General features: G+C 47.3%; 1 protein-coding gene across 1 annotated transcript in view; it reads left to right on the top strand.

Moving 5' to 3' along the window:
• fto (FTO alpha-ketoglutarate dependent dioxygenase) overlaps window positions 1-13,200 on the top strand; it is a 104,378-nt gene that overhangs the window by 25,866 nt on the left and 65,312 nt on the right. Inside the window, exon 7 of the mRNA XM_040160310.2 lies at window positions 5,224-5,343. Coding sequence (XP_040016244.2) covers window positions 5,224-5,343 — 120 coding nt within the window. The remainder of the gene's footprint in view (window positions 1-5,223; window positions 5,344-13,200) is intronic.

Below are 13,200 nucleotides of genomic sequence, written 5' to 3'. Positions count from 1 at the left end.
CGTTCGTGTTTGTGTCTGTTTTGCATTATCGCACACACACGTGTCTAGGATTTTTGCGTGCTTTCAATTGCTTTCTGCCTGCTGCCAACGCGACCGACCCTGAATAGAGGAGGAAAATGGATGGATGGATGTCCTTACTCTTATTACTACTTTTTTGCTGGGCCGGAATCAAACGGCACTTGGAAATATTTGAAGGGAGTTTGGCCTGCTTGGAGTCCCGGATGAGCGAGGCTTACCAAATTGGACAACAGATCATGTGCCAATAAAGTTTAGACAATAGCGTGCCAGTCTTTAAAAGTTGGATTACATTTTTTCTGTGATGCTAACTGAATTCCTCTAATGGCCCTCCAAGGAGGTCAAAGACGACTTGCAACCATCTGCAAACGTGACATGATTTTATCGGGATCAAAAGGAAGAGGGGGGAGATATTAGAAAATGATCATGCAGCATAGAAAAAGTAGGCATCTTAATTAATATGGATGAAGACAAACATCTTTTTGTGCTCTTGTATAATAATCTACTTGACAAACAACACGTATAATGGTTAATTACAGTCATATGAGTGGATCTGCACTAAAGTCCAGGCACCATTTACCCTGGTTTCAATAGTCCTTTCCACATCATGGGACACACAGACCGTACTGGCGGTCTGCTGATTGCAGGTTAAAACGCCGTAAACGGCAAAATGCAAGCTCGCCAGCTTTCTACCTCCTTACCTGATTGTTTCTACTCAGGGAAAAGCCCCTAATATGAAATCCAGGTTGTTCTCATTTGTCCCGGGCTGGTGATGGATCATCGGGCAATAGCCTCCCCATATGTTGTCTAAAGATGGAGTCATGCCCGCGCCCCTCGCTCGCTGGCCCCCCTTTCAGCGATGGTGGCGCTTGGGTTATAGCGGGTAAGACCGAGGTCAAAAAGGAACGCGAGGGGCCGCCTGCGGAGCCACCAGCCGGACCCCCCCCAACCACCACCACCACCACTACACTCCCTGTGCTAGCTTGCCGCAGGCCAACAGTTAATATAGCCCCCCCCACCCCCACCCTCCTCCTTGCCCCCGATTACACCCCTGGGCTCAAAGCGCGCATCCTAGCCGACGCTAGCACCCAGGCTCCTCAGCGGGACGCCATGACAGATGAGTCTGACGTAAGGTTGTTTAAAGGTTGTAGACGATATTAATTATGCAGCACTGGCAAACAATGGGTCTGTGTGAGGAGGAACGCTGCGCTAGTTGAGCTAGCAACACCTGCTAGTTTGCCGCATAGCGCAACAGGATTAGCGAGTACAGGCCCCTGTCAGACGGGGCAAAGCAGGTTTATTCAGGAAACCAAGATGCTGTTTACAACTGAGCAGGTGTGTGTGTGTGTGTGTACGTACATTTCGGTAAGGGTGGGGGGGGGTGCTCTCGGGGGCTCAACCCCGCCCTAGCTGGCACTCACAATGATAGATGTGGCCATTTGTTTGGACTTGCCCACGAGTGCAGAACACCAACTTAAATGATGTGTTGTTGGCGGGGTTATTTATGATGGCGGCCCACTTTGGCGCTTGGCGGGTGCGTACCGCGCCGGTCGTGTTTGACACGGACGACCGAGGAGTGAACAAGCCCGAGACGCGCAGGCAGCCTGACCCGAGCGCTGCCTTGTGGGCCTTCCCTTAAAAGCCAGCTAGCGGCGGCTGACGCGCCACGGATGCACATTGTGCAACGCGGCGAGGGTGGAGGTTGACACTTCGTCGGAGGACGTGGGCGGGCCTGACGATGATGAAGCGGAGCGTCTGCCATCTGAGCGCCAGGGCTCAGGGACGGGGGCGCGTTGGCGAGCTGAAATAGGGGGTGATAGGAAACAGAGACGGGAATAAAGAAAAACTGAAGTTCCCACCTGTTTGTAGAGCGTGGTCCCTCTCACTGTCTCTCTGTAATCTCCCCTCCTGTCTTAGGTGGCAGGGGGGTAGTCAAACATAGCATCGTCACATGGCCCCCGTGTGCATGTTTGTCTTTGAAATGCTAATCCCAGATGCAAACGTCTTGTCTCATTTAAAGCCACAGTGTCACTTCCCAGGTGTGTGTGTGACAGAGTGCCCTGAGGGACCCCCCTCTAATGACGCTAGTCCCCCCACGGTAAATATTGAAGGGAGGGACAAGGTTTTGCCACATGTTCTGGCAGAAAGTAAACTGTGGAAGCAGGTGTGCGTGACCTTGCGATGTCCCTTTTTTCAGGCCACAACGTCTCCCCAGGCTCTCGGGTATTTGCTTGGCTTTTTGCACCTGTCCTCGGGGCCTTATGCTGGCGATATCATTGTAATCGTATAAATCAAAACACATTTCTGCCAGCAGAACTGTGCAGTTCCAATTTCATTACCTGTTAATGTTTTAACTACTGCGATATTTTCATTCTTAAGGCTTATATAGAATAATTTAAACGCGTTTCATACCCGGAGTAATATTTTTGTTTTCCCTATTTTTTTTAAAGCTTTAGTCATAGTAGTTGATTTGTCTGTAGTTTAGCAGCGTAATATTTAGGAGCTCTTCCCCAGTCTTAGCTCAGAAGGGAAAACTACTTCTACGCGTGTGTGTCCTGAGACAGAAAAAGAATCGAATGTTTCACAGTTTTATGGATACAGAAAGAAGTAGAAAGGTAATCTGTGCGTGTGCAGTATAACCCAGCTTGCGTATGACCACCGGCAAGTGTGTGATGAGTGTAAATTGCGTGCCTGGTGGCTCACAGAGAGATGGAGGCGCCAGTTCTCCTGACGGATGTGTTAGGCGGGGGTGGGGGTGGGGGGGGGGGGGCTGAAAAAGGTAAACAGAGGACGACAGAGTGGGATCGAACCAACTCTCATCAGCTCCCACCTCGGGGGCCACGGCGATGGAAATTGATTGGACCCGCTCTGGGAATACCGTGAAGGTGTTGGAAAAAAATAAATAAAAACGTGCCTCATTAAGTATGTGCGGAGGGGGGGGTGAGACTGCCTTGCCTTAACTCCACACTCGCCGTGGTGGGCGGCCAGTCCACTAATGTGGGGCTAATGTGTAGTTAGTGTGTCCATCACCTGGAGAGATGACAGCCACTGCCGCGGGGGAGCCACTAGCTCCCCCCCCGCCGTCTAGCCCCTAACAACCGCTCTCTCTTTGGAGCACACTTTCAATCTGTCCGCCTGGACAGGTGGCATTTAGTCCGAGTCCCCCCCCCCCCCTTCTCGGTAGCTCTCAGCTGGGCGGCCCGGGCTCCAAATGCCACGTAGCCGGCGCTCCTCAGTAGCTTCAGATGGCCGGCTCTGTGGCCCGCGTGGCGGGGGGACGGCCGGCCGCGTCGGCTCAAAGTGAAGACACGGGTTGGTTTCCCCCTCACTGAAAAAAGGACAGGCAGACAATCAGAGGGATGGAAGGCGGGACTGACAGAGGGGGAACGTCCCGATGTATCGGCGCTACCGCGGCTTTGTTGTGCGTCTGAGCTGCGCTGATCGAAGGGGAGTGGGTTTGGGGAAGAGTGTTGAGGGGACCATAAAGGATGACATTTCTTTGAAGGGCGGCTTGTATGGAGTGAGTGAGAGGCTGCTGAGCAGTGCCACTGGCTGTGTATTCTCCCTGACATGCCCCGGCCCTTGCATGTCATCCCCGCTGTGATCAGAGCCCTTTGGAAGCAAATGGCAGGATGATTGTGAGCACGGCTCCTACCGACGGCAGAGCTCGCTCCAGTTATTTGTGCAAACAATTCTCGCCCTTTGCATTAGCATCGCTGCAGGCCAGTAGGTGACTCGATGACTTTTTTTATTTTATCATTTCTACCACGTCACTTTCAAATGATTCAGAGTTCCCAAGCTATTCCAGCTATACAAACAAAATATATAAATACTTTCCTCTATCTGGACCATGCGTCCTCGTTTGTTCCAATGCTAGATTTTGCAATCGTCACATCTTTTTACAGCCCTACCAAACTTGTCGTGCATTAGTTATATACAGGCATAGTCTGTCAGAGACAGCATTGGATGAAAGGGGATTACTGGTTCACAATAACCGTTTTGATTGGAGACTTTTCAGGGGTAGAGTTTCCCTGCATAAACCTGGACGCCCCTGCTTATGGGTTAGCAGCGCTGAAGCGGTTTGTCTGTTGTACACATTGGATAATGCGCTGTTGAAAGAACAATGACCTAAATAGTTTTCAGGAATGCAACAATAGAACTCTCTGATATGAGACTCCTTTGCGTGCGACGACTTCTTGTGTTGTACAGTTGTCGGTGCCAAAATAGAGCGCATTGTTGTTTTGGGTGGATGAGGCTTTGTAGGACGCTTTGGGGGGCTTGGGGGGGGCGTCTCGCGTTTACGTTGGGGCAATCTTTGACACTCACATTCGCAATTGTATGCAGAGACATTAACAAAGCCACTCACAGGCCGATGTAGATGCACACCGCGGCACGTACAGGTACAAACACACAAATGCACATGGAAAGACGCACTTAGAAATAGAAACGGGCTACACCCGGCTACGTGGAGCATCCTTGCGAGCTTTAAATCAGCACTTCAAAAGAGCAGGAAACAAAAAACACTCCCAGCGGAGGAGAGGCTCGGCAGCCGCGACTGTCATCTCCAGACGGAGCGAGGGAGTCGGAGGGGAAGGAGGGAAGGAGGAGGGCGGAGTTTTCAGGTGTGCTGACGATGTGGGTCAACAGACAGTCCGTAGAGTGTCCGGGTGTTTTGAGTTATTCTCCACACAGAGATGACCGATGTTTGTCCTGTTTGCTCAAACAATGTTTGTTTCCTTTCATATAAACTATTCTTGAAGTCAATACGTTTAAACGGGCAAATGGAATTACCTCATGCCGGAATTCCTTTTATTTATTTTTATTTATTTCTACTGTAATATTTATTCATTCAGTTTTTTTTATCAAATGTATTGTTTTAAAATATTGTTATTAAGTGTTCATTTTTACAAACAAAATTATTTTCCATATCAAGATACACAATAAAATATTTTATTAATACATATATTTTGTTCATAAAGAAATTGTCAATGTATTTTTGTATTTCTTTCCCCTTTTGTGTGTTAAACAATCGCAGTTGAAAGTTTGTTTTATATCATTATTTCACAATGTACAGTGATATATAAAAATGTTTGTGCTCCGATGTTAAATGTTTTAATTGAGGAGTAGTGACAATAGCCATGAGTCATTTAATTAAACCTAAGAATTTATTTTGTGTGTGTGTGTGTGTGTGTGTGTGTGTTGCTGCAGGTGGAGTTTGAGTGGCTGAGACAGTACTGGTTTCAGGGCCAGCGCTTCGCCCGCTTCTGCAGCTGGTGGACCGGACCGATGGAGCAGCTGGAGAAGGACTGGAAGCTCACGGAGACGATGGTAAGGCCGCTGGGACACACGGCTGCTCTGGAGCCGGTGGGGTCTCTCCACCTCGCAGCTTTACTCAACATGGCTTCACTGTTCCTTTCAGAAGATAATAAATGAAAAACTGAAAAATGGCACTTTTTTTATATACAAAATCAAATTTGTGATGTAGATAAATATGAAATATCTCTTTATGAGATGAATAGATTTCAACACAAAGTAGGGTAGTGTAATGAAACCACTTTTTCTACCATGCCCCAGAATGCGAGCTGTTCCTGCCCGGGCACTCTGTCATTTCCTAATAAGGCTTCTCAGCTTTGTAAATGCTTAACATGCCTGCGCTTGTGCTTCTTATACAAACTACACAAGTGATCTGTTGTCCAATAAAGCTCCTCACACGGGAGGGTGTGTTTAAAATGACATGATGGATTGTCTTAACTTCTCACCACGCTGCGTTATTAAGGATGTGTCATGTGTTAAATTGCAGCTTCACAGAAGTTTTATTAGAGAGGAACGTGGGCACGCAGCTATTAGTTAGACACCACTGTAAAGGAATCACTTAGCAATGTCAGACTCGTAATTAAGTTACCTTAGTCACAGCTGCATACAATAGAAATGTGAAGGACACACACACACCGACGCACAGCAATGTAGTTATGCAGCTCACAAAATCACACCTATACATGCTTGGTTTTGCAGCCCCCCCCTCATTCTTTTGCAGTCGGTCTCTCATAGCTAGATTTCAAAGAGCGTGTGTGTTCCTGCACGTGCGCGTGTTTAATACCCAGACAGCAGAAGCAGCAGGGGGCACTCTTGTATCACCGTAGCAGCAGCAGCATCGGCGCTCCTCTTTCCCTCTCTGCTCCATCTCTCTCTCTCTCTTTCTCCTTCTGCGTGTCTCTTTATGCCGCTCGCCCTCTCCTGCTGTCTGTGGGAGCTCTCTGTCTCTGTCAGTGTGGAGCGCTGAGCAGTAATCACATCTAATGCTCGGGCGGGGATAAAGGCAGGAGCTGGAGGAGAGCCGCGGTGCTCGCCGACGCCGTTCGGCTGCAGCCGTAGTCTCTCTCTCTCTCTCTCTCCTGCGCTCCCTCTTTCTCACTTAGTCCAACAGCCTGGCAGAGGGTGGGTATGGGGGGGGGTAGGTGGGGGGTAGTAGACAGGGGCTAAACTCATCTGGAGCTCCACCTTCCCAGATGAAGTGTGTGATTTGGACCTGTAGTTAGAAAAGGGCATCCGTGAAATGTGAGGTCTCTCTCCCTCTCGTGCCGTCTCAGACCCTCTTAATGGGCGAGAAAAGCACATCCTCCGTGTTCCCGTTTCATGTGGAGTTTTTGACATGCTGCAGAAACGTAAAATACAGCAAATAAAATATGCGACACTAAGTAAATAAAATCTTTTTAAAATGTTAATACATATTTTTAAATGACTGGTTGTATATTTTAGATTTTTTCAAATCTCAAGTTACTCTGATTTGAACAATAGTAGACAGTTTGATCTCGTGTCAGATCAAACAGAACCAGGTATGTCTCCTGCAGAGATGCATATTGAACGTTGGCAAAAAAAATAATACAGCGCTGAAAGCATAAATGTAGTCTCTCACTATTGTGATGAAAGACAACATTATTGCTCTCGCAGGCAATATTTACATACATGCATCGACCTCTGATATGCTGATGAAAAGCACTCTATGGATGTGACTTATAGATTTTCCTGTTAGAGGTTTTGAAAGCTGTGGCTTTTCTGCAGCAAGATTAAAACACATTCCCCTAAATTACTTTGAGTTATTTAGATTATGTGCGTTCCCTCTACGTTCCTTTATTGCATATATTTCACATTTGGAGTCTGGAAATTGACAGTAGAGCGTAATTTAGTGAAATGCGAGTGACCGACTGGAGGCAGATGCTGTTTGCTGTTTATTTATTTAGGAGTTTTTCTGTTCTTGCCTGCAGTTTATTTTAATACAGCATTATTTTTGTCAAATCCAATATCACCATGGGTATTTTAGAATAACAAATATAAGTCTCTTTAAATAGGGTTTATAAATTGACACCGTGTTGTTTTATACTCTCTGCTGTAGCAATAAATCAGCCTATTGTTTTGTCCTGCTAAAATAGCAATACAAACAGCCAAACTCCCTCTCTTTATTGTCATATTTAGCACGCGGTGTTGTGGGATGCGCTGGGCCACGTATGCGCTTGTTAGTCTGTATGAAGAATATTGCAATATGGGGGCACCGGCGCCTGTTTATGGATACTGTCTCTGTCCCTGGGGCTCCTTCTCTGCTCCGCGCCCTGTTGTCATGCAAATGCTTATCCTTCTATTTGAATGACATTTTGATAAAATACATAAATATATAAAGGCCACCACCCCCCCTCCAAAAAAAAAAAAGTCCACTTGCTTTCTCGTCTCTTTTCTGTTTCCTGATGGAAACAAAGAGACGTGCTGCTCCTCAACTTCAAGTGGAGGTATGAGGATGTACAGCAAATGTATTATTTGTGTGCAACGGTGTGGGGCCGGGGGGGGCCGGGGGGGTTAGTGTATATAAGGTAAAGGTTGTTTTTGGAGTAAAAAAACAAAAATCTCTTTTGCACTCCCTTGTGATGCAGGGTGCTAAAGTGTGTTCTGACCCGCCTCGCTCGCAGCTCCACGTCCCCTCAGGACTCCGCTATCACACAACAGTGACATTTTCTAAAACTAGCAACAATGAATGGCTTCCGTCTGACTGACAATAGACAGAGAGTCTTGGCTTCATGCAGAATATATTAAATGCCGGTGTGGCATTTTTTTTTTTTTTTAATCTTTCCTCTTTTCACTGTGGGGGAGAAGCGACAGCGACGAGCACATGAGCACATCTCCCCCTTTTTTTCTCTGTCGTGTGCGTGTGTTTGTGTGTGTGTGTGTGTGTGTGTGTGTGTGTGTGTGTGTGTGTGTGTGTGTGTGTGTGTGTGCCATTGATGTTAATGTATGCACTTGGCATGACTTTAATTGATTTAGCAGCTCTGCTCGCACAGTACAGCTTTTTCCCTAATTTGTCACTTTCCTGACTTCTGTGGCTGCTCATCTCACAACTTCAAAAGCCACCTCGGAAGCAAAGAGATTTCCGTTGCTCTCCGTCTCTCTCTCTCTCTCTCTCTCTCTCTCTATGTTCTTTCTTTCCCTTGTTTTTTTTTTCCCCTCTCTTGCTCCCGCTATCTCGCCGCGGCGCGGCCTCTTTCTCACACTTTCTCCCTCATTTGACAGGAGAACGAGCCGCGTAGATGGAAATCTTTTCAACGCACATCAAGGAAATTAATCTACTTTCATAATAAATGGGATCCACTCAGCTGAATACATTTGTATACTTCAAGATGTACAAAACAGGAAGTGGTATCGCGGCCACGTCTTCCTCTACGCCATTCACCCGGCCTGTCACTCCCTGTTTGGTCACGCATGCTCACACACACACACACACACACGCAAACATCCACTTTCTCTCCTCTTTCTTCTCATTGTGTGACACAATTTCCCTCCTCCCATTTGTAATGGACGCCGACTTTTGCTGGCATGCATGTGCGGGTTGAATGTGCACGGATGCGCTTAGTGACCGTATCCCCCCCCCCTCACTCTAATAACTGCCCTCGGAAACAATCTGGGCCGGCGGGCGAGGTTCGCACCGCGATAATACGCAGCCCGGCCCGGTCGCCATCGATAGCTGATTAGGTTATTGACCTGGCGCTCGCAGGGTCGGTGCTGAGGAGTGGTCGAGGGGGGGGGGACAGCGGCAGCGAGCTGTAGGGAGAGACACGGTTGTGGGGAGGAGAGGTGAGGGGGGGGGGTCAATGTAAATGTTATTGCTGTGTGAGCTCATTTGATCAAAGTCCTGGAAAGGTTAAGCGAATCCAATCTGGTTTTGTATGGCAGAGTGGAGACACAGGCGCTGGGGGAAGAAACCCCCAGGACGGAGAATGGATTATCATATTGGCGCTGGAGTAGCAGGGGCCTCCGATGGACAGTTTACCCCCGCCCGTAATGCGTTTAGACAGCAATTGGCCTTAATAACCTTTATTGACTTCAGCGGGTCAGTGCCAGGAATCTAATTATCAAAGTGTATCAATTTCATTGGAGTTTAGAGTTGCACCGCTCAAAATAATTATTCTAAGGTCGGGCCGGGGCAATTAATCCCCTCTCCACTTATTTGATGGCTTTGTAAAACATTATAAATGTTATGGTTTCTGTAGTGCGTTCCACCGTAAATAATTTCAGGGAGCAATTTTTGGTAATGCATTATTTGGAGAGCTCGCCGGCGCTGGTCCTGCAGCAAAGGAAGAAGGCGGCACGTTCGGTGAGCCAGAGGCCACAGCTGAGTCGTGTTGCAGATGTTTACCAGCAGTCCTTCTTTCTCTCTCGCTCGCCATTTTACTCGAGTTTTACACCCACTTTATATGCACACATGGAAGCCAGATTCATCACAAGTGTGAACTAAGCTGTAAAGTGGTTAAAGACCCTTTTATATTGCTCATTATGAAGCCCTTTATTATCTCTTACATTAAATCACACTGTGTTTATGCATCACACTGTCTTGCATTTCAAGCTCTCTGCTCGGCAAATAGGCTTATACATTGATTATACTCCAGTTCTTTGTGGTTTTACGCACACATGCAGTACGCATGTGGGTATTTTTCTATGCGTCGGCGTCTCTGTGTCTTTATATGTTTTTTGCAGTGTGAAGGCAAAAGGTAAATGTGCAGCGGCACCGCAGTTTATCCTTCATTGACAGTCCAGACGTGCCGTTACCTGGGTAGTAGCAGCTGTTTCTCCTTATCGCACAACATAGACCAAAGGCCTAATCCACACACTCATTATTGCACAGCCTTGTTTACCCGCGGCTCAATATTAGCTCGCTTGCTTGGCCCTATTTAGACGCCGCTGTGTGAAAAAAGAAATTACTCAAAGATTATTGTTATTATTCATTTAAAGAGGAAATATACGGCTGATAATACTTTTTTTACATCAGGCGGCAGCTTGTGTTTGGAAATATAAAATGAAAAGAAGCAGGAAGAGACAGAGCGAGGGGGAGAAAATGGAGCGCTGCGAAAAGGTGTTTGCAATTCTCTTTGAAGTCCCCCATTCAACAGGGTAAGCTGAATTTTCGGCAGCGCCTGATAGTGTTCTGCGTAAATGCTTAAACCCCTTTAGAGAATTTTCATGGGCAGATACGCCGGTGGCTTGAAGGGAGCGTTTATGTTACCTGGAGCCTGTGCAGCCGGCAGCTTTGTACCTGCAAGGTGTACACTCGTAGTGAATGGAATCCCCACAGAGGTTCGTCTGTGACCGAATCTCACTGCCACATCGCTGTAAGCCCGAGCGGAGGGGGGGGGGGACAAGAGCCGCGAGCTGATTTGACCCCGTCGCTCCTCCGCCGACGTCTCACGGGCGCATTTGTTAAATGTAGATGGACACGGACGGGGAAGGACGTTGGCGTGGCAGCAAACGCACCTACTAGCTTGCATAGTTGTGTCCGTGCAGTTTAATTGAAGTTTAAATTGGACGGTATTGCTTTGTTTTATTTTGATGTTCTACCTTTTGAGGCCTATTCAAATGTGCACAAAGAGACGTGCACACACGGCTGCCGATAATAATTGCTCTTTGTATGTGTGTAATTAATATTTTTTTGGCAACACGATGTAGCTGATTGTGCCGCGAGCTAAGGTGGGCCGAGTCACCCCACCTTCATTGCCCACAATGGATCTGGGCCGACTTGTTGTTTCGTGGCTGTGCTGAATAAACTTGCAACGGGAGGAACTGAACCGCCCGTGACCTCATGCTGCTGGGCAAAATGCTAATGTAGCAAATGCCTTTTGTTTCCCTCGTCAACACCGTTTACGAAAGGTGAGCTCGCCCGAAAACGCCCACGTTTTATGAGTTTCTCTTTTTGCACATGACAGTCAGCAACAGTGTGGAGTACGCCTCGTCCTCACCGTGAGCGGGTGGGGGAATCTTTTATTGACAGCGGTTTGGATCATTTATTTCCTCCGCCTGTGAATGGCGATGTCGACAGCGCTTTCGCTGCATCAGCGGGCTTTGAAGGCGGCCCGTCTCGTCTTCTTTGAAAACAAATGAGCACTTTACAGCGACTGATCCGCTTAGCAGCTTCCTCGATCCCCGCATTTATTTATTCACGGACTTATTTACTTATTTATTCATTTACTTACCTCTGTATGGATTTAGTTCAAATGCTGGCCCCCCCCCCCCTCCTTCCTCTTCTTCCTCACTTCATCCTTGGCCCCCGATCAGCAAGATAAGCCTTCAGAGGAGGGGAGATAACATCCATTAAAGTGGTAAAGAGGAATTATGGGGCAGCCCAGATTAATCACTGCTCAGCTTAATCGCATTCAGTGCGGATGGCGGCGGTGGGGGGCCGCGGGCCTCGGCTTTTTCCCCGTGTCATACTGGCCGAGATGTCGGCCCAAGGAGGGAGTGTGTTGTTTGTGTGTTGGAAAGTGCCTGGATGGATGGAGAAAGGGTGAGAAAAGATGAAAGGGAGGTTTCAGAGCATCTCGGAGTGAAGCCCGCCCCACTTCCAGCTGACTGGAGACCTCGCCACTAACCGACTCCTGATACGCCATCATCATCCCGCTACTTTGATCCGGGTGTGATTGTTTACTCGCGCCGGCAATCGTGTCAAAGGAGTGGAGTGAAATAAATTACCGCCGACACAAGAAAACCCACTGATTTGTCACCAAAGGCAGACGGAAAATAACGTTGAATCTTGTTCAATTGATGCCGTTTTAGTGGAATATTGATCTTATTCAATGCGTGGTCAGCGCTTGTCGTGTTGCTTGGATGGATCCACCGCATTCTGAGATAGCAACACACACGTTCAGGTGTGGTGCGCAGAGTTTTAATGTGAACTCGTCATGTCCTGTTGATACTCGTACTATTGTTTATCCAGCATGTCACCTCAAATTCATTTAGCATTTATCTGTAATAACAGCCACAGTCTCAAAGGATCTACCACGCATATCAAAACAGTAGGTTATACACAATCAGCCCAACCGACCTATTGAGCCTCAAAGTGAACAATAAACAAACATAGCGTCTTTTTCTACGGAAACGGAGAGGCTGAATGCAACCACTTTTTCTGCCGTAATTACACACAAAAATCGCAAAGTAAATATACATTTTTAAATTTTAATAACAACAAACAAAAGTTTTCATCTTTTTGACCAAGCTGTAGTTGTACGGCCTTTCAAAGCAATGAAAATATAATCCTTACTCCGCTTTGTGGCATCTAGTACAGCAACATACTCGCCACGTACTGTAATACATCGGCACCTCGCTAATTCCTACTCACACACAGACACACACAGAGTACACGAAGCCTTCTGCGAAAAGAGGTGCAGAGAACGGAGGGATCCCACTCAAGTTGCGTGAGAGAAATGCAGGAAAACATTTGCTGATGATGAATCGTATCATTTCGTCGGAGGTGGAGCAGCGAGGAGGAGGAGGAGGAGGAGGAGAAGGGATGGACTGTTCCGTTTGCAGACGATGAAGGGAGAGAGAGAGAGAGAGAGAGAGAAAGTAAAAGACTTAAGTTTGGCTCAGAGTGTGCCAGAAGGAGACAAAAAGCTGATGCTGTAGATGCTTTAAGGGGATGTGAGCACAGACAGGAGGAAGTACAAACCCTCGGAGCATTCTGGGAAGTTTAATGCCTTTTTTTTTCTGTCTGTCACCTTTCAAAACACGGCATGTACAGTAGAAAGAGGGTAACCCAACAGAGATCAAACCTGAGATGTGTGTTTTCTGTTGAAGCAGCTTCTCCCATGTGAAGCATGAAAGGAAAATCTTTTCTTTTTTTTCTTCTTTTCTACAACCCAAGGTCTGTTTTTGTAG

This window comes from Gasterosteus aculeatus, chromosome 12 (assembly GCF_964276395.1).
Source record: "Gasterosteus aculeatus chromosome 12, fGasAcu3.hap1.1, whole genome shotgun sequence".
Taxonomy (NCBI): domain Eukaryota; kingdom Metazoa; phylum Chordata; class Actinopteri; order Perciformes; family Gasterosteidae; genus Gasterosteus; species Gasterosteus aculeatus.
This window is presented reverse-complemented; position numbering and strand designations above follow the sequence as displayed.